The sequence below is a fragment of the Microtus oregoni genome, unplaced genomic scaffold (assembly GCF_018167655.1).
Source record: "Microtus oregoni isolate MIOR12 unplaced genomic scaffold, Mior012 000104F_ref0000108, whole genome shotgun sequence".
NCBI classification, from domain to species: Eukaryota; Metazoa; Chordata; class Mammalia; order Rodentia; family Cricetidae; genus Microtus; species Microtus oregoni.
In genome coordinates this window covers 995,923-1,022,958 of record NW_024544718.1, presented here as the reverse complement: position 1 = coordinate 1,022,958, position 27,036 = coordinate 995,923, and the positions used below count along the sequence as shown (strand labels likewise).

At 39.6% G+C, this 27,036-nt stretch overlaps 1 protein-coding gene across 1 annotated transcript; it reads right to left on the bottom strand.

Moving 5' to 3' along the window:
• Nucleotides 1-9,789: 9,789 nt before the first annotated feature.
• On the bottom strand, nucleotides 9,790-18,084 carry LOC121443304 (protein YIPF6-like). Its single transcript, XM_041645011.1, has 7 exons — nucleotides 17,840-18,084; nucleotides 15,899-16,027; nucleotides 15,599-15,677; nucleotides 14,802-14,844; nucleotides 12,656-12,781; nucleotides 11,912-12,069; nucleotides 9,790-10,673 (listed from the first exon to the last, which is right to left on the bottom strand). The coding sequence occupies exons 1-7, from the start codon at nucleotides 17,894-17,896 to the stop codon at nucleotides 10,558-10,560; spliced, it is 708 nt and encodes a 235-aa protein (XP_041500945.1). The 5' UTR covers nucleotides 17,897-18,084; the 3' UTR covers nucleotides 9,790-10,557.
• Nucleotides 18,085-27,036: the final 8,952 nt, after the last annotated feature.

Here is a 27,036-nt window from a genome sequence, read left to right as displayed (position 1 = left end):
AGTGTTGGGATTTAATGTGTATGCCACCACCACTAGTGGAAAGAGGTCTCTTAATGCTGGAGAGAGTGTGAAAGTTCTCCGTGACTTCTCTTGTCTTATTTTTGTTTTCTCACCCCTTGGCACCCTAAATCCCACGCAGCCCTGTGCTGTGCAGCAGTGGCAGGGGAAGCACCCTTATCCCTTAGGATGCAAAAGGAAAACACTAAAGAAACAATTCCTCCCCCAATTGGAACTGCCACGGCCCCACAAATCCCCCTTGGCATTTTACCTCGTTTTGATCTCATGCAACTTAGCTAAAATGTGAAGAGTTTTGTGAAGTAGATGGCCGAGCAGACTTCTGAGGTCCCTGCTTTCTGGCAGAAGCACCCAAACAGAAAACTGAAAACAAAGTGTCAGGAATCCCTCTGAAAGATCCTTAAAGGAGATCACGGAGCAGAGCCTTACACTTAGACTTCAAGCAGAATATGCAGAGATCTGATTTGAAGGAAGACATATTTTAATAATTAATACCTACTAATACTAATATTAAAGTTAGTACTATGGTATTTAGTATGATATTGCCATGTATGCATACAGCATGTGCTAATCAAATTCAACGTTCATTTTTCTACCTTTACCTCTTCCTGTACCGTTCTAGTCCTTAGTAATATTTCAAGTCAACTTTTTGAGTTTTGACATATGAAAGAATATGTGGCACTTGGCCTTTTACTGTCTGGCAAGAGATTGGAAGGGAAAGACCACCACAGTCTCACATTGGCCACTAGATGGCATCAGCCTGGCGAGCTTTTGAGTTGCACTGCTATTTTCTTTAAAACTATGGCCCCTGTAACTGCAGCCCAACTACCCGCTCAATTGCTTGCAAAAATGAGGATTACATTCTCTTTAAAGTTTAAATAGGAAATATTATTTAAAATGCCCAGGATACTTTCCAAAATTACCAGATGTATGAAGAATCTTAGCTTACAAGGGGGAAAAATATCCAAAGACATCAACACCGTGACAGTCCAAGTCTTGGAAATCTGACAAAAACTGTTATTATAAATCCTTTAAAAAGTATTTTAACTAAGCGAGGCAGTAATGGTGCACGCCTTTAATATCTCATGCCTGGGAGGCAGACAGGAGGTCTCTGTTGAGTTTGAGGCCAGCCTGACCCACAAGAGTTAGTTCCAGGACAGGCTCCAAAGCTACAGAGAAACCCTGTCTCAAAAATAATTATTTTAATATATGAGCATTAAAGGTGAAATACTTTGCTTTAATAAATGTTTATAGTGTGAAATTCAATGGTTTGTTTATTTTTTGTTGATAGTGTCTTGCTTTGTAGCCCAAGCTAGCCTCTAACTACTGGAATTCTTCTACCTCAGCTTCCCCAGTACCTAGCAATACACCAGGTGTACTGTCCCACACTTCCTTTATGACATGGTTTTTCTTCAATATGTTATTGGCATATATTCATTGTACATAGTGTTAAGGTTCATATAGACAATTTCTTTCAAGTATACCATGTATACCCACTCCTATTCTTTCCTTTTAACTCCTCCTCACCCTCTTCTCTCTTCCTGCTGGTCTCCTCCCTTCCTCTAGTCTCATATCCTGATTTCATGTTTTTTATATACATACATGGTTTTATGTATCTATAAAGAATTCTAGGGTTCATATATGAGAGAAAACAAGGGATATTTTTTTCACCTGAATTTGTTGAATATGATCTCCAATTGTACCTATTCCTTTTTGTGTATTTATGTTTTCTTTAGACACTCATCCATTGGTGGATAACTAGGCTGACTTTATTACCTGGGGCATCTGGATGGCAGTGTTAGAAACATGGGTGTGTACCTACATCTGCGATATAACTTCGGGTATATACTCAGAAGGAGTACAGCTAAGCCATATAGTAATTCTATTTTTGGTGCTTTTTAAAAAAATAACCTCCATACTTATTTCCTTAGAGGCTGGGTCATGTGACACAAGTTTAACACAAGCTACTAAGTATCTCCAGAATGAATAACGCACCACACTTTAAATTAGCAAAAGTGCTACACTGAGCAGTATTGACGCACATAACAAGGACAAATCAACAGTCATGCTATCTAAAACATGCAGAGAAAAAAACTGAAGGAAATTAACGGAGGCTCAAACAATAGTGGGACAATGACAGAAAACCCAACATTCTTGTCTTTAGTCTCCCAGAAGAAAGGAAGAGTAAAATGAAGGAAATTTTTTGAAAAAAAAATAGCTAAAAATAATTTCAAAATTTGGTGAAAGTCTGAAATGTATGTATAGGTTTCCCAGCACTAGGGAGGCTGAAGCAGGGTGATCAGGAATTGGAGGCCAGCCTAGAGACCTCAAACAAAACAGAACAAAAAGGGGCTTAGGGTATGCTTCAGTGGTGGAGTGTTTGTCTAGCATGTACAAAGTCCTGGCTTTGATTGATTTTTAGAACTGAAAACAAAATGCCACTACCCTCCCAGAGCCTTCTGAAGGATGTGTAGTGTTTCACTGGAGAAGAGGGTTTTCAAGTTCAAGGCCAATCTTGACTTCTTTGCTGTAAAACTCTTCAAACCTTAACAAGCATCCATTCCTAAACATATAAAACTACTGAGCTCCATCAATGAGAAAAAGATATCTGAAATTAACCAGAGAGTAGGGTACATTATGAATAATGAACACACAGCTCAGTTTCTCATCAGAAAATAAGGGCAGAAAATCCCAAAGTGCTGAAACAAGGTAACTGTCATCTTGGAGTATGAAATTAGGTAGAATGTGCTTTAGAAATTAAGTAAAAACCTGCGAGCCCCTCTAGAGTCAAGTCTCTTGCCAACCCTAAGATGGCTCCCTTAATTAGGATATATATTTCTCTGCTCCCGTGTCCACCCTTCCTTTATCCCAACCATCCTATTCCCCCAAGCTCCCCCCATTCTCCCCTTCTCACATTTCTCACCCCATTTCCCCTTAGCCCCATGCCACCTCACCCCCAAGTTCCCATGTTTTGCCCTGCAATCTTGTCTACTTCCCATATTCAGGCGGATGACTATATGTTTTTCTTTGGGTTCACCTTCTTATTTAGCTTCTCTAGGATCACAAATAATTTGCTCAATGTCCTTTATTTATGGCTAGAAACCAATTACGAGTGAGTACATCCCCCAGCTAGTACCTTGAGCAACTGAGGAGAGGGAACCTGAAATGACCCTATCCTATAGCCATACTGATGAATATCTTGCATATCACCTTAGAACCTTCATCTGGCGATGGATCGAGATAGAGACAGAGACCCAAATTGGAGCACCGGACTGAGCTCTTAAGATCCAAATGAGGAGCAGAAGGAGGGAGAACATGAGCAAGGAAGTCAGGACCACGAGGGGTGCACCCACCCACTGTGACAGAGGAACGGATCTATTGGGAGCTCACCAAGGCCAGCCGGACTGGGACTGAATAAGCATGGGATGAAACCGGACTCTCTGAACATGGCGGACAATGAAGGCTGATGAGAAGCCAAGGACAATGGCATTAGGTTTCGATCCTAATACATGAACTGGCTTTGTGGGAGCCTAGCCTGTTTGGATGCTCACCTTCCTGGTCCTGGATAGAAGTGGGAGAACCTTGGACTTCCCACAGGGCAGGGAATCTGGACTGTTATTCGTTCTCGAGAGGGAGGGGGAATGGAGTGGGGGGGAGGGGGAGAGGGGGTAGGGGACTGGAAAGAGGGGGCCATGTGTGCAAGGAGGGGGAGGGAAATGGGAAACAGGGAGGAGGCAGAAATTTTTTTTGCAACAACTAAAATAAAATAAAATAAAAATTAAGTAAAAATATTCTCATCTATATTCTAAAACTGAAACTCAAAAAATCCATTGCCAGCAGATACACTCTGTAATGAGGGGCAATCTTCACACGGAAGTGAAGTGTTAGAAACACGGACCAAAAATGAAAGATTGGGAGGTGCACACTTACCTAAGACATGTGTTCTATGTCCAGCAAAGTGTGGTGGTACATTTGATCCCGGGCTAAAGAATGAGACTGTTTCACAAAAGGGAAAAAAAAGCAAGGAAACAGCAGAAGTGAAACAAACATCCTAGTGTTCTGTGGTCAGAGAAAACTGTAGAAAGGAAGAAAAGTTTTAGAAAACCCTATCTCAACTCACAGCCGCAGTGGGTTCATGCACAAGCCTGGTTCCATCAACATTTCATCATGGATTGGGGGGTATCATTAGGCTCTACCGCCCCCCCCCTCATCCTCTGGTGGAGCCAAGGGTAAATTGCCCTTGTTCAAGTAACCATCCACACATGCTCATGGAAGCAACCCCAATTAAATACAGAAAGACAGGGAGGTAAGAAGAGGACTTGTTGGGAAGAAAAAAAGCTGGTGGAATGAAGACACCAGAGAGGTCAGTAAGAGAGGATAATGTAGGGTCATGATCAATATGTATTATGTGTATGCAACTGTGAACGGTTTAAAAATAAAAAGATAATCCTCTTTCAAACACTGAGTGCATTTATAAGGGTGGAAAGGTCGCTCCAGTGGTGGAATGCTTGCCTACCACGTGTGATGACCTCAGTTCACTTCCTGGCAGCCCCAGTCCCCCAGAAAGTTTACCTTTAGAACTGATTCAAGTGAAGCGTTGTGATGAAGGGTACCAATTCTATTTCGGGCAGTGATGCACACAGTCAAGAGTGTATTTCCTAGCCTGTCTCTACAGCTAGAGATGCTTGGGTTCAAGTAACAGCTTTGTCATTTAATATTTGTGTGGCCTTGGGTGTGTCGAGTTGCTGCTTATGCAGGTCTCGGACTAACATGAAATACTCCAGGAGAGCATATATGAAAGGTGCAATCCACAGTCTCTCCACTGTGAGCAGAGAATGACTTTCTTCTAGAGAAGACTGCAGAGTGGCCAGTTTTATGGGCCACTTCCATACTTGAGAATGAAACTGTCTCTACTGTGGGCTCCCACAGCCTACATTCATGACTTTTAAGTGTCTATTTAAATGTATGTTTACCTCTCCCTCTTGCTTTTTTGAGATAGGGTTTCTCTGTGTAGCCCTTGCTGTCCTGGAATTCACTTTGTAGACCAGGCTGGCGTCAAACTCACAGATCTGCCTGCTGAGTGCTGGGATTAAAGGTATACACCACCACCCCCAACCTGCTTACTTGTCTTCGCATTTTCCTGTCTTTTACTATGGGCAAAGACGTGAATCAAAACATTTTCCTTATGAGTTGAACCTTTGAGGTACATGCCTTGTAATCCTAATATTCAGGAGGCCAAGGCAAAGAATGCTAGCCTGTAATGTGCCTCAAAAAAACCAAGGAACGGGGATATAGCTTAGTGGCAGAACACTTGGCTAGCATGTGAAAGGCCCTGGGTTTGACCCTCAGCACTATAAGATGGTGACATCCTTATGGGGTTAAAGTGTTAGATGATGATAATACATGAAAATCCGCAGCAGATTAAGTTTCAACTTCATTTACTATTTATACTTCTAAGTTATTCTTCACTCTTGCCCATAAGCAATTGTTCTCAACAAGACTGTCTAAGATACCATGTTCCTTCAACATTAATGATACCTATGACTACTACCCTGCAGGCTTGAATTGACAGTCATCCAAAAAATAGCACTTTGATAGCCAGAGTCAGAACCTTCTCAGCTGTTCTCAGAAACATGCACTCTTCTAGGTTTCAGCCTTCCAAATTAGACACAGGGATGTCCTACCCACACTGTCCTGTCTCGTAATCTAATTGTTCTCCAATATCCTCAGATATTGCTTTGAAGCCATTTTCAGCGAGAAAGTCTACTAAAGGCATTGTACTTCCCAGCACAATAAGCTCTACCTTCACAGTACAAGTTTTCAATTGCTGTTTGCTGCAAGAAACTTTTCTTCACTCATTGATGTCTTAGTTGTGCTTATGGGCTTGACAACTGCATTTGATTACAAAAAGGCTTGATGGAGGAAGGTCATTGGCTAATAAAGGAACTGCCCTGGCCCATTTTATTGGTTAGGACATAGGTAGGTGGAGTAAACAGATCAGAACGCTGGGAGGAAGAGGAAGTGAGGTCAGAGACTCCACAGCTCTCTCGGGAGCAGACGCCTCAGAGAGAGACGCCATGCCCCGCTCCCGGGATGAAGCTCCGACCCAGGATGGACTAGGCTGGAATCTCCCCGGTAAGCGCACCTTGGGGTGCTACATACAGATGATTAGAGGTGGGCTAAATTAATATGTGAGAATTAGCCTAGAAGAGAATGGGCCAGGCAGTGTTTGGAGGAATACAGTGTCCGTGTAATTATTTCGGGGCATAAGCTAGCCATGTGGGCGGCCGGGTGTGGGGGACGCAGCCCTGCCGCCCCATATTACTACAAAGGCTGGTGTGAAGAGAGAAGACACAATGTATTAAAGATTAATACAGAGCTTGGCATACCATGTTTGCTCAATAAGTGTGATTTCCCTTTTCAAACTTGTTTCACACAATTCTACATTTGTCTCTTTAGAATATAGGTATCATCTTCCATCAATACAGTACAAGTATTTCTGTACCTTCAGTAAAAAAAAGGCACAAATTGCCCCTTTCCAGTGTTTTTATTGACACATATAACATTCCCAAACCATTTTACAGGTTTCTTTGCACAGGTTTATTGTTTATAGGAAAGACCAGGATTAAAGTAGAATACCAAAGAAGACCAGAAATGAACAAGCTTCATTAAGGCAAAGTCTTCTTTCTCTTCACATTTACCTAAATAGAAAGGCATTCAGTTCTCGAATGACTTTAATCTTAAATCTTAGAAACATATTCAGTACCCTATGTGACCAGATACATCCCTATACTATAAACACCTGAAGAGATGTTACATTTTGAGGCATTAACCATCTCTCTAGGAAAATGAAAAGAAGTTGTATCTTCAAACTTTGAGGAAAAAACAGACTATGTATATGTGAAACAGGAAATTGTAAAGTAGTAAAAAGAACAAGATACATCTGTCTCTAGTCAGTTCTAGGGTGCAAAGGTTAGTAACAGAAGACACACCCCAGGAAGGAATGCATTCATTTCATGTGCCTAACAGTGCAATTCAAACTGCATCTCATCTAATGTGTTCTTACTATAACTTCACTTCCTGCAGGACCTCGGACAATTACTTAAATTTCTGTGCCTCAATTTTCTACTGTAAAATAAGAATTATAGTATATTCTGTTGAGGAGTGGAGGAAATAGAGCAAGCACTACAAATAGTACCTGGCCAGAAGAATGGACAGAAAGTAGTTGCAAGGACTGAAGGTGACTAGAGAACAGGAGTGATTGGTTTCTCTGCAGTGATAAAGACAGACTTTCTCAAGTTAGATAGAAGACATGGTTGTGGAACTCTAAATATAGTAACAATCACTGAATTGTACACTTTGAAAAAATGGGTTTCATGGTAAAGTGTACTTGAATAAAGCTATTACAAAAAGTCTTTTAAAAGTAGAATAGTAAACTGATATATATATATATATATATACATATATAAGTGCCCAATAAGTGTTAGCTATTAATAATCATAAAATTATTGTCCCTGTCAGTTCTATACTCGTAACAAAAGCACACCAAATCTAGAAAAAGATCTCTAATTTACATACATGGATCCAACAACATTCATACATTTATTTCCACCCAACCATCTCAGAAACTGACAGCCTAGTTAAGGATCACTTCAGTGCTCAAACCGGACTAAAACATCAGCATGCAATGGATAACTTGATGGTACCCGAAAATATCAACTGACAAATTTTCATTCTCATCTCCAGAAATAAGCAGGCATCTCAAATGTAGTAAATCAACAGACTATATCCCCAAGTTCAGACTCACTAGCCTTCTAATCACATTTCTGGGGGTATTATTTATAAAAGACATAGTCAACAAAAAAGATTACCAGTCTCATGCTATTTTACTTTGCCCAACAAAAAAATTCCTACAACACAATGAAAAGATCAAACTTAACTTACATATCTTTGAGGCCAAAATCCAAACAAAACATACACACACACCAAAAAAAAATCAATATTTGATGATGACTTTCAAGACCATTCAGAACTTTTAAATATGTTATCATCGATAGAGTTTTTGTAATCTGAACACTAATTAAATCAAGTTTTCACCCTTCCTTTTGCTATGTAACAAGAGTATCATGGTCTCAGATGTAGAAGCAGCAGGTGATCATCCAAGCTGGCTATGATACATTCTGCAGGGATACTCAAAAGCTTGAAATTCATCAGAAGCATGAAATGTCAACAACCTAGAACAGGAGTTCCTCTGTTGGAGGCTTCTGCCCTTCCAGTCTTCATTTCTAAAATCAACCTTTGCAGCAAACCAGGAAAAGCTATATTACAGCTTCCAGACTCAGGACTTCACTTGCCACAGAAAGCAAGACCTTTTGCATATATTAAAAATAATTATATTCTTTAATCATTCAATTCTAGAAAAGAGTAATCAATCCTACAGCTTAGCCACTTTTGTTGGCAATGCCAAGGATTGAAGCAAGAGTACTGTGCATGCCTGGCAATGCTCTCCATGGAACTACACCCCCAGCCCTACATTTCAACTACACAAAACCATTCTCAAGTCACCCAAGAGCAACAGACCAATAGGACCACGCTGCCTTAGAGCCAATGTGCTTAACCCTCCAAATCCCCTTAAATCGTGGCCTTCGGAATTTCAGAGTAAATGTTTCACCTGAGTAAAATCCAGTAGAGACTAAATCTCCTTTGAGAAGTATAGTTACCTCTTCAATATTATAATTACTTGGGTAGATTACAAGCAACAACTTAGGAAAGATATTTGAGTGGGAAGCTCAAAATTTTTCAGAGAGTGGAAAGAGATAGTTTATGACAAATCTCAAAAATTTTTCCTTTAGTAGTTCAAGAGTAAAACACTCGATTTATCCTCACAGGGTTTATAATTTAAAAGTTAAATTATAATGAATTCAAATATCTACCCCCAAACCTTTAGACAAGGCTGGAACAGAGAAGATAAGCCCAGTAATGCTTGGTAACTCATCCCATATGAACCCATTTGGCCTAGTGTTGCTCATTTGGTTACTCTGAGAATGGGGAAAATTATGTTTTTATAATCATATATTTATATGAAGCTAGTCTTTAAATACAAAATCAATAAATATTTCAACTCTATGATAAAGAAAACACACTATTAAGAATTGCTATCACTATAAGCAACTGCATATTTACAATGAATGGTCTCTGACTCCTAATCTGTCTATTAGAGTTCTTCAACTGAAACATAGAAGGCAACCATTCTTACTACCTTATAGGAGTCCTGTTTAGTTGAGATCAGCCTGTCTCAGATGCTCTGTTCCCTGAAAAGCCTTCACATTTGTGTGCATAAATATTAGAGTACAGGTAGGTGCACATGTGCAAAATGTACATATCTAAGGGGGAGCTAATTAGGTTTACAAATAATGTCTAAAATACAAAATCAATTGCTATTCCCCAGCCAAAACAAACAAATAAAACAAAACTATATATATAAAATGAAAAAAACTGCTGAGCCCACTACAGGAAAGGCATCAGCTGTAAACTCAACTCAACCTTTGCCACGTTACATAGACATCCTTCTGTTACCTAGGCCTCAGAACACTAGATTTGGTGTCCATTGGATAAATGCACACTTCTGTTGTAGCCTTTCTTTCTAGTCTGAGGCTGGACCATACAAAATAATGAATAGGTCCGTTTAGCTACATAATATATAACCATACCTTAAAAGAAGGTGCCCACATGACAATATGTATTACAAACTACGAACCTAGATTTCTATCTTCTTCTACTTAGAAAAGCCCAAACATTGAACCACTGAGAACTTGGAAGGAAAGTTGCATGTATGACTGCTAGCACTGTATATTCAGGATATGGAAGAAAGATTAAAAACTAGTCTTAACCGAGGTACTGTTACACGTGACAAAAAAGTAACTATACAAAAATACTTTTTAAAAGCTCATTCTTAAATGTCTTTTGCTTAAAAACAAACAAACCAAGTATAGCACTACCTCTGATCAAAATCTGAAAATATTAATACATATTTTCTCCTCCCACATCTATAAATCTCCTACCTAACCTCTATCTTTGCCCTCTTAAGTTTGGGGGAGAAAAGAGAAAGAAAATGGATACAGACTATTACTATTTATGAAAAGAGGCATATTCTAATAGTCATAAGGCAATGTGTTTAAGAGTTGCACCTGAACAAATATTCTCCAAGCTGAAGATAGTCACTAAACCCTTTTTAATTTGCAGAGTGGATCCACTTGCTCTTCGGGTCACTGGTTGTCACCCTAATGGATCATAGTAACTTCATCATGCCTTAAGGAGGCATTTTGCTATGTGTGGTATGCACATGTATTTGAAAGAAAAAGCATTAAGAGGAAAAGGACAGCCTTGCAAATATCAGTTCCTTATATAAATGACAACAGTACTACGTGGCTCCCTTTTAATACCTCGAGAATTGAATAAGAGAGTGGGGAAGTTGGTCGTGGTAAACTGTTCTTTCGGGTGAGCCTTCAGTTCACTGGTTTTCAATGTCTGTATCCAGATCCACTATGGAGTGAACGTGAGTATCATCCAACTGATCACGAAATAGAATAAGAAGACTGGATACACAGCGAGAGCTTTCCGATTGGGTGGCTGGCTGTCAGCAAGAAAAGCTGTAGATGCTAAAGAAAACCAAAAGGAATATTTAATATTATCATGTTATCAGAACTACTAATATTTACTAAACTCTAATGTGAACATAGAAGTACACTAAAAGTTCAGTTTCATTTGTGGCCCCTTAGAGAACAATAAGTTCAGTTATAGGGCAGGAATGTATGGCTCAGTGGCAGAGCACTTGCTTAGCATGGACAAGGCCCTAGGTTCCATTCATAATAACACACACAAGCAGAGATCACATATCTGTCATCTTCCAATAGCCCAGGGCAGCTTCTTTCAAATACTAAAGCTTCAAAAGTTTTTAACTATTCTGGATAGAAATCCTTCTTATGCAGGGTTCTTGGCCTTTTGTGGAAAGTTACTGAACTATGTTTAGCAGGTTTAAATATGTGTAAGGTTATTTGCTCCTATAATAAATGGTCTCAAATTGCTTCCTTCACTTTTGGGAGTTAATTTGGGTGGGTCTGTTTTGTTACTGTTGCCATTACCATTCTTTTTTCAAACAAAGTCTTACAAAACCCAGGCTAGTCTTGAACATACTAGGTAGCTGAAGTTGACGGTGAACTCATAACCCTCTTGCTGCTACCAAGTGCTGGGACTATAGGCCTGCAAGTTACCAGCTCTCTTTAAAGTGCTATTCTGTTCATCTAAGAAAAGCTTACTCATCCTCTTACTCAACAAGAACAACCCCTACAGGTTAGGCAGAATGGTGCAGGTCTGTAATCCCAACAATTTGGGAGGCAAATGCAGGAGGATTATGAGTTTAAGGCCAGCCTGAGTAAGATAGAAGACTGAGATCCTGTCTAAAAAAAATGTGGTTATGTACAGCTTTTTTGTTCTGTTCTCTGGGACAGAGGCTTCAACTCGGGCCCGAAAGTGCTAAAGAAGCACTCTACTATAAGTACTACTATAATTCCCAGTCTCATTTGATAAGTTTTATTCTGAGACAGGGTATTGCTAACTGTCCAATTCGGTTTTGAACGGCAATCTTCTTTCCTCAATCTCTAAAGTAGCTGGGATTGTAAGTGCACACTACCATGCCCAGAGACTGTTCATATCTTCTAAGTTCAGATGTCCAGCTCACATCACACGGACACCATCACCTTCAAAATTTTCTTAGAACAGCAGGTTCTATGGCTGCTATGTTCATTTGACAGCAGAATTTAATTGTTCATAATTGGCTCTTCATTTTTAACCCATGGTTTTATCAATTCTGGTACTATACATATAAGTACATACTCACCAATCACAGACCAAGCAAACATTACCACTACCACAAAAAGCCGAATCATAAAATTTATTGGGCCCTGCCCTGCCAAAAGCACCAGCCGGCAAATCAGCATTGCAACAGTCAAAGGAAGTACGCAGTATCCCAGCACACATAGGCTCTGAAAGAAAGAACTACACGCATCCACAGATCATTAAGTATCATCGAATGGTACCAGACACATCTTATTGCACAGATGCCTCACAGATTTGATGGACTATTGCCTCCTTCTGGCTATCCTATCTATATCTTTACCCTGATGGTAATTTAATAAGACTAGTTTCCTGTATCATATACTTTCATATTCTCTCTACTCTTCCTGTTCCCCTCTTAGGTCCCTTAGTAGTCAATTTTCTAATATCAGATGATCTACTCGAATTACTAGAGATCTCCCATTGATTCTCTAGTGTAGTTCTTAATCTACTTTAGTTAGAGACAAATTTGAGGATGTGTTTACCATAGGTTCCCCCAAAACGCATGTATCTTAAGTAAATTTGCTTACAACTTCAAGGTTTACAGAGAATATCTGAAGTTCATCACTGAACTCTAAATTTTATTTCAATTGAGTTGCTGCTCTATTTTAATGGTATTAAGAGAACTTTTTATTTGGTCATTAAGTCAAATTTTCTTTAAAGAAAAATATCAAAATAGTACTGTTTCCCTAAAATGTACGATACGCTACCTAGCAAAGAGGAAAAGGGTACATATAATGATACTTACATGTTTCCGCCAAGAAGTTTTGAATTGAGTGTAATTGTGACTGCTCCAAACCAGACAACAACAAAAACTTCTGCAAATTGTGGTCCTCCATCTTTTTCTCCATCCACAGAACCCTTTTGTAGCATTCTAAGAAACAGCATGAAAAACTACATAATCTTTTATACAAAGCTACAAAAGCATGCTTCTCACCAGATTGCTAGGGCATATGGCATCTGAACATCTGTAATGTGTACTTTGCATTGTAAGAGAAACATCAATAGAATCTGGTAAGGCTTTCTTATTTAAAATCCAAATGCCTAAGGACTATAAGAAGATTAAGGCAGAAGGCTGGCGAATTAAAAGAAAAGAATGTACCTTTTTAGTGAAGATTACTCAGTGGTAGAGTATCTACCTAGCATGCAGGAGGCCCTGGGTCACATTCCCAAGCAAAACAAAACGGAATCTTTATTTAAGAGTTTAGGTGAAAAGTGAGTTTTTTTTTTCCACACTGGGCCTCTAAGATTACAACATAGTATCAGGTGTAGCTGGCATAACAAAAAGGGCCTTCCAGTCATCAGATCAGTACTCTGTGTTTGGATTGCTTTCCTAGCTGTTAGTAAATCTGAATGCTTGTTTGCTTGCTTGTCTTTTAAACAAGGTCTGCTTGTGTGGCCTAGGCTGGACTTTAACTTGTTATCTTCCCACCTCAGCGCCAGGATTATAAGCAACATGCTCAGCTATCAATTTGTAATTCCTTTTTTTTTTTTAAATTTTTGAGACAGGGTTTCTCCGTAGCTTTTTTGGTTCCTGTTCTGGAACTAGCTCTTGTAGACCAGGCTGGTCTCGAACTCACAGAGATCCACCTGCCACTGCCTCCCGAGTGCTGGGATTAAAGACGTGCGCCACCACTGCCCGTCATCAATTTGTAATTCTTACATTAAGGTTTGAGGCACATGCTCAGTAACAGAAATAGTCTTTGATAGTATTTAGTAGTATTTAATAGTATTTAGTTCCTGATTTTTAAAAAAATCAGAAGATAAATATTACTAAAGGACTTTGCTTTGAAACTGAGTAAATATTGAACTGGCATCTAAATATTCTGTGTCTAAGAATTTAATAGATGTAAAATGTTTCAAATTCTGGACTTAGAGAAATTATATTTCCCTAAAAAGTAATAAAAAATTAATAACCTCTCCTATTATATAGGATAGAGAGGTTACATATTAATTCTTGTGTGGTTCTGCTGCTTGCCAATATGTGGAGAACTTTGTATTGTATGGCTATGTATATTCCATGCCAAATCTTGACCATCAGGTGCAAAGAATGTGTTAGCACTCTCAGTCGTCTGGAACCCCTATGACTTGAGCATGGTAGGTTGAAAACAACACTAACTAATCTGGGAAGCAGGTGACTCAGACACTGATCCTAGTTCTGTCACTAAACATGTCACTCAATTCCATCTTAGGATTATAGTTTTCTCTGCAAATAAGTGAAGTGAAATACATAAGCTCTGAGGTTAATCTTTTAAAACTAATGAATATATAGTACGAATTGCTGAATTGTACACTTTGAAAAAATGATTTCATGGTAAAGTGTTCTTGAATAAAGATATTACAAAAATTCTTTTAAAAGTAGAATAGTAAACTGATATATATATATGTGTGTGTGTGTCCAATAAGTGTTAGCTATTAATAATCATAAAATTATTGTCCCTGTAGTTCTATACTTGTAACAAAAGCACACCAAATCTAGAAAAGGATCTCTAATTTACATGCATGGATCCAACAACATTCATACATTTATTCATATATATATTTATTTTCCAAGAGCTCTTAACATACATCCTTTCAAGGCACTGAACTGGTTCCCTTGATATGATTACTAAAGGTACAAGAAAATAATACTGCATTACAATCTAAATGAGCATATCATAAATTTAAATTTTAATAGTTATGGTGTGGTGGCGCATACTTGTAAACCTAGCACTCAGAGCAGAGGCAGGAAAAGCACAAATTTGAGGCAAGCATGAGCTACATGGAAAATTCTGGGATAGTGTGGGCTATACAGTACAATCTTGTCTTTAAGAGGTCTTAAAGGCCTAGTCAACTTTTTCCTTAATTCTGGAACTCCATCAAAATGTCTAGTGAAAATGAAAGTAAATACTTACAATGCAAGTGTCACGCACAGTATTAATGGGCCCCACAAATCCCCTACAAGGAAAGAAAAGACAGGATGCTAAGAAACAAATATGCCATATTTCCTATATTTATCCTAATTCTTACCTCTCTCACTCTTAGAATCCAAAGAGCAAGTTTTACCTAAGCCTCCCCAACCTTTCTGTCCCCATATCTGTCTTCACCGTTTCCCTCTATGAGTCATGAATTACCCTTTCTTCACTTCCTAATCCCCATCCCAACACATGAAGAGCCATGAACAATCTGTCCCTTAAATGTACAAAATATTCAAATCCAAAATTCTGCCTGTGACTTCAGGATACGGATGGAATCTGAAGCTCATCAAAGGACATAGATGATATCCCCTACATTCCCAACGACAGCCAATCGCATTTAAGCTCACCTGTGAGCATTTGTAAGCTCATATTTATGGATGAACTTAATACAATGAGCTAAGTCTTTCAACTGCTGAAATTCTATTCCAAATTTCTTTCAAAAATTTCATTTATAAAGCCGGGCGGTGGTGGCGCACGCCTTTAATCCCAGCACTCGGGAGGCAGAGGTAGGCGCATCTCTGTGAGTTCGAGACCAGCCTGGTCTACAGAGCAAGTTCCAGGACAGGCTCCAAAGCCCCAGAGAAACCCTGTCTCGAAAAACCAAAAAAAAAAAATTCATTTATATAAGTGTCTCATCCTGTGAAACGTCAGCTTTATTACACTTGCCTTTTATAAAGCAGTAAATGATAAGGTACCAATGATACAAAGCAAATCCTCAAAACCTCCATACTCACAGTCTCTTAACAGAGCATTACTTTTCCTTGGATATAAAACGTGCATAAATTTCTTTCCCACAGCTTTTAGATCACGCATCTGAAAGACAAAAATAACTTGATGTACTGTAATGAGTAAAGTTACCAGGCAGTCTCCTCCACTTGCTAAAAAGACTAACAACTCACTCTCAAAGAGAGAATCTTAAATTTCAATAGGTAAAATATATTAAAAAAATCAAAGAACCAAACAAAAATCTTTCAAAACATTAGTAGTATTTATACCTGCAACACCGAGGGGGGTTCTCGACTAGTCTAACTTACGATGGTATGGCGAACGGACTCATTTAGTGTGGAGTTGTCAAGTTCTCGAGCACGAGCTTTCATGGGAATAGTGATCTCGCCTTCCACTGGAATGTCTTGTGAAATTGATATATCAGAAAGGCCCGCGAACTGAGAAAAGATTGGGGAAAGACAATTCAGTTTATAACAGACTGCAAAATATCCCCAAACCATCACCATTTTCTAGAGATGGGACTGTATATTTCATTTGGATTTTTCTTTCTTGTTCTTTTTCTTCTTCTTTTTTTTTTAATTTTTTTTTTTTGTTTTTCGAGGCAGGGTTTCTCTGTAGCTTTGGAGCCTGTCCTGGAACTAGTTCTGTAGACCAGGCTGGCCTTGAACTCACAGAGGCTGGCCTCTGCCTCCCTAGTGCTGGGATTCAAGGTGTGCACCACCACCGCCTAGCAATTATTTGGGTTTTGCATAGTAGTCAAAAGTAAATGTTAACGCAACAGACATTAAACAATACAGTTAATTCTCAAACATTCCTTTTAATTAAAGGTGGCAGAACATAATGAGTAAATGCTAGAAGCTTGCCCTCAACTATTCAGTTTTTTCAAGCATGAGTTCCAGGCCAGTCTGGTGAACACAGTTAAGACCCTGTCTATATATACATACATACGTACATGCATACTTACATACATGCGTACTGGGCTTCACTGAAGGGAGCAGTCTGGAGGAAAGAGAAACTAAAAACAGCTAGGTTACCTGTCACTAACTATGTCACAGTCAACAATGTCTGCATTAGTTTACGTGCTTTTCACTATTCTGTGAAATCATTTTCCCAACGAGTAAACTGGGGTTTAGAGTAATTTTACTCAAGGTCACAACTGATCCATAAGGTGACCCAATTACCTTGTCCCTTCAGTGATGGGGATAAGACCTATAGGGCTTTGCACACGCAAAACAAGCATTTTACCACTGAGCTACAACTCCAGACCCAACACAATCTTTGAGAGTTTCATTCCTGGTACCTACAATACTGTCTGGAACACAGGAGATACTCAATCAATATTTGCTGAATGAAGACATGAACAAAGAGAACCACTAAGGAGCAGAGCTGGGACGAGAACCAAGTTCACTTGCCTCTCACTTCGGTTCTCTACTGTTAAGTTGCCAATTTAAAAGAAAAGAAATGAAATCATTTATTGAGCAAACACTATATAAGCAAATACTGTTTGGAAGGAAGAACAGCAGGGTATAACAATGACTTCCTTATAGTCCTCTGATCATGGTCTTGATTGTATTAGGCACTTCGTATGAGTTATGTTATTTTGTCTTCCTGGAAACTGTTAAAGGCAGAGACTTCTATTTTAGTTTAAGAGATAAATACCTTCTACTGAAATTAATTGCTTAAACTCACACAAGCTTCAGTTTGAATGGATTCCAGCCCACGTAAGTTTAACTGTAAAGCCTGTGTTCTTAAGTTGTATGCACTGTGGCTTTTACTCTAAGTGTCCCGAAGAGGATGACAACGACCTGGAAATAATATTTAGCCTACTAGGGTCACTGAACAAGTAAAGATTCAAGTTACAAGCAATAAAATGACAACGTCCTATGGGAAGCTGTTTCTCATTACTTCTGGAATACTTCACAATGGCTGGTGACATGTCCTGATAAAATGACAGTGAGAGCAGATTAATTCAGAAAGCACTCAAGGCTCAGCATTTGACACAACGTAGGGGACAAGGAACCCCTAGTGTGGAAGGGCAGAGGAGATACACGAAAAAGTGCAGAAGGAAGGACCGCGGAAGGAGAGGAAAGCAATTAACTCAAAGTACAGGTGCTTTGCTAATGACTGTAGCAGCAGAGGCCTGCAAGGCGAAGGAGCTCTAGCTCTCTTAAGCCACGACCAGTGCCCGACTTCCATTAGGGGAGTTCTGCCTCACCCTGGGCCCCTTCTGTCACAGTACCCTAGCTCACCAAAGGCTTAGGCGCCGCTGTCTCATGTTCTCCAGGCGATTCCTCGGCTTCCGCCATCTCGACACACCTTCGTCCGGGTTGCTCCCATGAGTCTTTGCAAAACCTGAGACGTGGAGAACGCGGCTGGTCAGCGCGCTGTCACGTGGAGATGGCGTCATTGCAGGCGCCCGCCCGAGGCTCGCTGCTGCAGTGCAGGGCCCGCCCTTGTGGTCCGGGTACCTCTGGGCTCCTCCTTCCTCACTTTTGGGGGCCGGTACCGCTAGATGGCGCTCCGGCTTTCATGCCCTCTATGAGCACAGGCTCGTCTCCCCGAAGCGGCCAGGGGGTGCCCAAGGAGTTCAGCCGAATGCAGCCGAACTTGGCCGAGCACAGCCGAACTTAGCGGCGCACAGCCGAGCCGAGAGGCTCCCAGCCGAACCTAGACGAGCACAGAAAACTCACGGCCGAACACAGTCCCGCCCAGTTGCTCACAGTCGAATGCAGGCGGGCACAACCGAGCCCAAAGGCGCACAGCCGAACGTAGCCGAGCACAGCCGAACCCAGCGGAGCACAGGCGATAGCAGTCGAACGCAGCAGCCTCCTGCCGAGCGCTGCCGAGTACAGCCGAGCATAGCCGAACTTAGCCGAACACAGCCGAGCACAGCGGAGCACAGGCGATCACAGTCGAACGCAGCAGCCTCCTGCCGAGCCCCACCAGCGCCCAATCAGTCCTAGAGAAACAGAGCTGAGCCAAGACACGCCCGGCTAGGACCAGCGACTAGCAGCCTTTGGCAGGGCCAGTTCATAGCAAGTGGCTCTGAAGTGCCAGTCTCCGTGTACCCCCAACCGGGTTCTCTTCTAGGGGGCAAAGAAAAAGGTCTTCAAGTTGAAGAACCTGATCCTCCTGACCCGGGGCTCCCTCTACTGCTGCCCCTGCCCTACTAGTTCCCTGAGCTTCTTAGCGAGCTTCCATCTCTTTCAAATCTTTAAACCTCTGTACTGTCTTCTCACCGATCCTGCAAAATCTTCTCCATCACTTGTGGAATGGGAGAGATTCACTGACCCAACTTTCCAATTTCACTACAACTTTGAAGTTGCAAAACTATTTGGGGGCAAGTACTGAAAACGTCCTTGCTCAATAGTGGCGCCTGGGTGGGTGGTGGGCAAGGGATGAATGGAGGTTAGCTACTGTAACCCAAAAAGAAAAAAAAAAAAGCCCCTGCCCGGAACAACTTTGACCCCCTACCTCTCTCTGTAAATTCAAGGTTTTTCTGACTCCCGCTTGCTGCTTGCTGTGGCTCACCTCCTGCCCCCCCCCCCCCCCCCCCCCCCCCCCCCCCCCCCCGGCTTAAATGAGGTCAAACAAGAGAGCCATTCTGATGCTATCAATATTCTCCCTTATGCAGCTGCCCTCTGAGCCGGGGGTGGGGGTGGGGGTGGGGGGGTGGGGGGGTAAGGGGGGTGCCGTTAGGTATTTAAGCAAGAAGAGTAGGAAATAAGTGAAAGGCACTGCTTTATATTTTTGGATAGGTATTTTAGGAAGGAAGCCAATAATAAATGAAAGAGGAGAAGCTAAGTGGTGGTGGCCTTTAATCCCAGCACTTGGGAGGCAGAGGCAGACAGATCTCTGTGAGTTAGAGGACAGCTTGGTCTACAGCGCTAGTTCCAGGAGCTAGGGCTGTTGCACAGAGAAATCCTGTCTCAAAAAAAAAGAAAGAAAGAAAAGAAAGAAAGAAAGAAAAGAAACCTGTTAAATAAATGAAAGAGGCGATACATAGAATATGGAAAACCAGATTAAGCGTTGGGGATAGCTGTTATTTTACTGAATTGTTAGTACAATAATTTTTCAAACCAAGTAAGCTTTCGGTACTTAAACAAATACTCGTGGAAGTGATAATAGAATTCAAAATTTGCCAAGGCTGTGGCGCTTGCTTGTAATCCCAGAGGCAGGAGGATTGTTGTAACTTTGAGGCCAGTCTAGTCTATATATAAAATTTCAGGCCAGTCATGGTTATCTGGCACCTTGTCTTTTTGTTGCTGTTGTTCTTTTGTTTGTTTTATTATTATTTATTTATTAAAGATTTCTGTCTCCTCCCCGCTAAGGCCTCCCATTTCCTTCCCCCTCCCCCAATCAACTCCCCCTCTCTCAGCAGCCCGAAGAGCAGTCAGGGTTCCCTGCCCTGTGGGGAGTCCAAGGACCTCCCACCTCCTTCCAGGTCTAGTAAGGTGAACATCCAAACAGCCTAGGCTCCCACACAACTAGTAAGTGCACTAGGATCATAACCCAGAGCCATTGTTCTTGACTTCTTAGCAGTTCTCATTGTCCGCTATGTTCAGTGAGTCCGGTTTTATCCCATGCTTTTTCAGACCCAGTCCAGCTGGCCTTGGTGAGTTCCCGATAGAACATCCCTATTGTCTCAGTGTGTGGGTGCACCCCTTGTGGTCCTGAGTTCCTTGCTCGTGCTCTCTCTCCTTCTGCTCCTGATTTGGACCTTGGGCTGGCACCTTGTCTTAACAAATGTTTTAGGCTAGTTGATACAAACTCCTATTTTAATTGCAACAAAAATATCATATGCAGGGCATGATAGCCCAACCCAGCCAGTAATCACATCACTAAGAGGTAGAAGCAGGAAGATCAGGAATTAAAGACCATTCTGGGGTACATAGAGAGACCAGTCTCAAAAAAAATCTAATCATAACAAAATATACAACTGCCTCAAGTCAACCTCGGTCTCCCCTCCTCCTAATATCGTTTTACCCTGTCTCCTACACTTATCACTCAATTCCCTTCCCACTTCCACTGATAATTTCATTTCCTTGCCAGTCTCCAAAATTAGTTCTTTCTCCCTCACTGCTAGCATCCAGTTTTTCTCTCTAACCTCACCTCAGCTTCTTTACCGCTCTTTCAAGATGCCACTAATGTTGAGTTAAGAGGAAAAAGCTCATAAAACAAGCCAATAAACTTACAGGATACCTAAGGATTATTTCAGACTATTGGTGCTCCTTTTTCTCCATTAACTAAGTGCGTACAGCGCTGGTGTGATGCTCTGAGCTGACAAAAGGGAGGTTGTAAACGAAGAGGGTGGTATAAGAGAAGCTTTCTGTTTCTCATCAAAATGTTATCTCCCTAAAGTACTAAATTAACCCGGATTCTATGTTGATTTTTATTTCTATTTATTTTGAGACAGAATATCTCAATCAGGCTGTCCTTAAACTCCTTATATAAGTGGGGATGGTCTCAAACTTCTGACCCTCTTTCTCCATCTCCTGGATGCTAACAAGTGGGGGTTATTTCTGCAGTGTTGCAGACTAGATGTAGAGCAAGGTCTCATGCATTCTGGACGAGTATTCTATTATTAAGCTACATCCCCAATGCTCGGTGTGCTTTGCCATGCTGCCAGTCATTACTTTCTGTCCAGATATGGGGATCTGCGGTGCAGCAGGATTTGTAGGACATGTAAGAGTTGCTTAGAAACTTTGTCAGTGCTAGAAGACAGGGTAATATTTCATCTGAGTATGCAGAATTTTACTGGTTCTTCATTTCAAGACAATATAATATATAACTATAAAATTAACTTGAAAAACATTGAGGAAATATTTTCTTAGAAAATAATAGTTATAATTGAAGCCGAAAGCCAGGCATGGTGGCACACACTTGTAATTTCAACACTCAGAACATTGAGGTAGGCATTCAAGACTATCCATAACTCCATAGAGACTACATAGGAACTTTGAGGCCAGCCTGAGCTACAAGAGACCTTGTCTCAAATACAAATCAAAGGCAGGCATGGCAGGCATGTCAGGCATGGGCATGTATTTCTGTAAGCCTAACACTTGCAAGACTGAGACAGGAAGCCAGTGTAGGCAGCATAATAAGATAGTTTCAAAAAAAAGCATAAAATTGACTCAGGAAGTTAGTAGGAAATTTCATTAAAAAAATTTAAGAAAGGGGCTGGAGAGATGGCTCAGAGGTTAAGAGAGTTGTCTGCTCTTCCAAAGGTCCTGAGTTCAATTTCCAGCAACCACATGGTGGCTCACAACCATCGGTAATGGAGTCTGGTGCCCTCTTCTGGCCTGCAGGCATACACACAGACGGAATATTGTATACATAATTGTTGTAATTGTAGCAGTGGGCTACATTCCTGGCACCAGGCCACCTGCACGGCTAGCTTTATACCCGAAATAATTACACAATAAATTGGAAACCACCCTTGTCTTAGTGATTTTTCCCACCAATGTGCTATTGTACTGAAGTTTTTAATTGATTTGACAAATGTTTTCCAACTTGTTTATATCACTGATGATGTAGCTTACCAATACAGCGTTCCTGTCCTTACTATCAACACTATTGTAGATGTATGTATGCTTATTTGACAGACAATAAATTGAATATTCTATTTTATTTTAAGGTCTAAGGCATGTGCCACATTAATCTAAATTTCAATTTATGTCTTTACAACTTGCTTCAAATATTCAACTCAATAGAAAATTACTTATTTTTACTTCACTCTTTTCATACTAGTTTATTCAATACAAAAATTTCAACTTTCTAAGGTAGGAAGAAATCTTGACAAGGGTAACAACAGTTTATTTTTATTTTTAAAAAGTTTAGAGAAAACATTTTCATTTCAGAATGGATTCTAGTTCTAAAGTCTCAAAGGAAGAGAATTTTGTTACAGTTATAAATATAGGTGAAACAAATTAATTGGAATCACAGAGTATATTGAAGTAGCATTGTAAAACCTTCCTTTTCTTTTCTGTTGTTAGCTAAATGCATTAGAACAAAAAAATGATGACCTTCATAGATTAGATCAAAATGAAGAAAAAATGCTTTCAGTTCCAATTTTACCTTGAAGGTTGATTTTTATCAGACATCCTAAATACAGTTTTTTGAAAGAAATTTGTTGGCAAGGGTAAGCTTTTAATGTTCTTTTCCATTTCTTTCTCAAAATATAATTGTCACTTTAAGCATCATCATCTATTTGTTAGTATGATTATTGGAGTAATTTTATTTAATTGAAAAACTGTATAACATAAATGTCTTGGTAACTATAAAATGCGTATCTTCTGCGGTAATATGTTCATATATTTTATATATTTGGACTGAATCGTTTCCTTTCTATTCAACTAAATACTTCAGAAATCTCTTAGTTTCAAATATATTGTTATATATTTTATTAATACTTAGTTAAGAGCAGTAATAACTATTCTTTTCAAAATATAATTATCTGCATGGCATTCTCTTTGGCTACGATTGGACTTTCTGTGTCTTCACTATTATCAGACACTATGCACTCTATTTGCTTTATGACACTTAATCAGTACAATCAGACAAACAAAATATTCCCCTCATTTTTAATCTGAAAATAACTAAAATAAAAATGGTTAGGCAATTTACTTAGTCACATAGCAACTGAGTAATGATTGATTGCTATTAAACAAAAAGCAATAAATTCAATTAAATCTTGTTGGAAATGAAGTTTTACGCAAAAACAATGCTAACTGCTACAACTGATCCATCAAATACATATTGGACAGTTAACTAAGCTAACAATATGTGTGCAATAGTTATGTGCATTAAAGCACAATTACATACTGATTCTCAATTCAGTCTCCATAAGCAATCAGTAGGTAAATAGATGAATTGAATGTTATTGCTTTATGTTTAGGATTTTAATGAGACAATATCATTAAAACTTTTTCATGAGATTTAACCAATATAAACATATCTTTGAAATAATTGACAGTACACCCGTTTCGAGTGCATAGTAGTCAAATAAATAAGTGGAATGAATGTAATTTTAAAAAGTAAACATTTGTATAAACCATTCCAACTGCAATGTGGCTTTCTGTCTAGTTCTGATCTAATGGCAATGAAATATAAACTATTTTCTATTTTTAAAAATCAGAGTGTCAGTTGAGATTTTATCCCTTCTGATTTTTTTCCTTGAAAATGGACTATAATCTCATACAATGTATCCGAACCACACTTTCCCCTGCTTCTACTCCTCCCTGCTTGCCTCCACCACATTTTTTCCAGATCCATACTCCATACCCTTTGTTTTCTTTCAGAAAAGATTAGTCCCCCAAGAGACAATAACCAAACACCAAGAAAGAAGTTACAATAAGAAAAGGCAAAAATCCTCATATAAAGTCTGGACAAGGAAATCCAGTAGGAGGAAAACAGTCTCCATAGCAAGCAAAAGAGTCAGAGACACATATTTTCCCACAGTTAGAAATCACACAAAACAACCAAGCTAAAAACCATAACATATATGCAGAGGACCTGGTACAGACCAATGCAGGATTTGTTCTTACTGCTTCAGTCTCATTGAACCCATATGAGGGCTGCTTAGTTGATTCAGTGGGACATGTTCTCCTAGCATCCTGTATCCCCTCTGACTCCTACAATCTTTCTTCCCCCTCTTTTGGAAGGTTCCCAGAACTCCGAAGTGAGAGAACCAATGGAGACATCCAATTTAGACACACATACATACTCACTCTGTATAACAACTGGTTGTGGGTTTCTGCTCATGCTCCCATCTGCTGTCTGAGGAAACCTCTCTGATGATGACTCGACAAGGCATCTATCTATGAATATAGAGGAACATCATTAGGAATCATCATATCATTGATCTTTTCCCAGTCATGTCTGGCTCTACCCTAGGTCCCTGAGCTATCTAGTGTCTGGTTTCTGGCCATCAAGGCAGTGTAGGGCATGGGATCCCTTTTGTAGTGTACACCAGGTTAAACCAGAGGTTAATTGAACACTCCCACATGTTTTGTATTACTCCAATCACATATTGCAGAAGGACAGTTGAATATTGAGAGTTTTGTGGCTGGAGTGAGATCTAGGTTTCTTATTTTGTAGCCCATAGAGTATATTCCTGTGTCAAAGAAACTAGAAGGTAAGGATAAGGTTCCATGAACATTAATTCAATCTTTCTACAATTAATGAGATTGTGGGTGTTGTGCTTGTCAATTGGGTCCCACTGTTAGTTGAAGAAAGATATTCTATAACCTAATATCAGTCTGGATTGTTTAATGGATATTCATGGAACCCCCCTGGCCAACAGCACAAATTACTATGCAATGTAATCAATGTCATTATGTCCCTTTTGTACTTACATATTTTGATATATTGTTCCTTCTCAAGAGAAATGCTATCGTATGTACCATATTGAGGAGAGAGATTCTTCTGATATTGCAAACCCGTCAAAGAATTCATGGATAGGGAGATCATAACCACAGTAAAGAACTCATAACTGTTGTTTTCCTAAATGGATATGTTGTCAAACTGCAGTCTCAATATTGATGTTTATAATCATAGTTAGCTTATATCAGTGAAGTTTCTTTTAGCATAAGGCAAGAGTTAATACAGAGATTCACAGATTATCTACATATTGAGAATAAATACCTATGGACTACTTGATCCTATATAGTAATCTCTATCATATAACAGTCCATTCTCTAAAGATTCATGAAACATCGTAGTAAAAAAATAATGTAAGAACTAGAAATTGAGAGAAGTCTTGTGCAATACTATATTCTTAACAGGAAATAAATGCTAATAGTTGGGGGAACAGTTATGTAACCACTGATGTTCCAATAAATTATATACCTGTCATTTTCATGTTCATGAATTATGCAACATTAATAAAACTCAGTGTGTATAAATGAAAGACATCTAAGTTGGATGTAGTTTGTTTGGAAGAAAAAAGAGTTGCAGTGGGATAGAGAATGAATAACTAAGAGTTGAATAAAATGTTCTAGAGACAGCATATACATGCATGAAATTGACAATGATGATTAAAATTTATATCTATGTGTCTCTTTATATATTTATAGAAATAAATTACTGTTAAATTTTTAAATCCAACTTTGAGTCAAGTTATGAAATGGATTCTCAAAATAGAATCTGCGTATGGTGAAGAAATTTATACACAAAAGCACAGTGTGAAGGCATCACATTGGCAAAAAAGGAAGTGTGTTCTTCATTCTTAATATAAAGTCAAAAGGTCTATCATTAAGCTCAGATATACAATGTTCCAGATATCACCTATTATTAGCAAAAAAAAATCACAACTAAGGAAAATATAACTCTCTGTCTTCAACTCTTCAAAGACCCCAGAAGGATGTAATACTACTTAAATAAACAGGAAGTACATTATAAGCAACTTCCAAATTTCTAGAAATCATAGAGTCATCTCACTGCCTGGACAGTCTCCCAATGTTCTTCTGTATTGTTGACGCATCCATCTTCAGCCCACAGACCCATAGAATCCTGCAGATTTTTCCATGAAGCAGGAAATTTGAAAATCTGTTTTCCCATATAATGGTGAAGTTCATCACTTGCGTTCTACTGTGTCCTGCAGAATGTCTGGCAGTTTCTTTCATGAAGCAGGAACCCCAAAGGACTGTTTCACCTTCTTTGGGCAGGTTCAGCAGTCATTTTTCTGTTGTACCTGCATGTCCAGTTCATACAGCATCCCATCAAGCAGTCCAGGCAAGAGGAGTTTCTTGTCCAAATGGTTAGCCTTGTCACATTGAAGACAGAAAATTATAGTTCTCCTTAGTTGTGATAAAGAATAAATTAGATATAAAATTTTAGACTCACAAAGATAGGATAGATGATAGAGTATTTTCCTTAATTTTTTAAATGTAAATAGTCTAAATAATTGTAAGACTAATTCTGGCTTAATATCTGTTTTGTTATATGTAATTTTACTATGCTAAAACCTTCCTTTTTATTTAGACAGAGAAAAGGGAGATGGTGTGGGATATCCTTCTGTATATGTGTTGGTATTATTTGTTAATGAATAAAGCTACTTTGGTTGGTATTATTGGTTAATGAATAAAGCTACTTTGGCCTACGGCAGGGCAGAATATAGCAGAGAGAGAGAGAGGGGAGAGAGAGAGAGAGAGAGAGAGAGAGAGAGAGAGAGAGAGAAAGGTGGGGGGAGTAGGTGGAGTCGGGGAGATGTCATGTAGCTGCTAAAGGAGACAGATGCCAGACACTTGTCAGTAAGCCTCAGTCTCATGGTGATACACAGATTAATAGAAATGGGTTAATTAAAGTTGTAAGAGTGAGCCAGGTGGTGGTGGCCTTTAATCCCAGCACTTAGGATGCAGAGGAAGGCAGATCTCTGTGAGTTTGAGGCCAGCCTGATATACAAGAGCTAGTTCCAGGGCAAGCTCCAAAGATACAGAGAAACCCT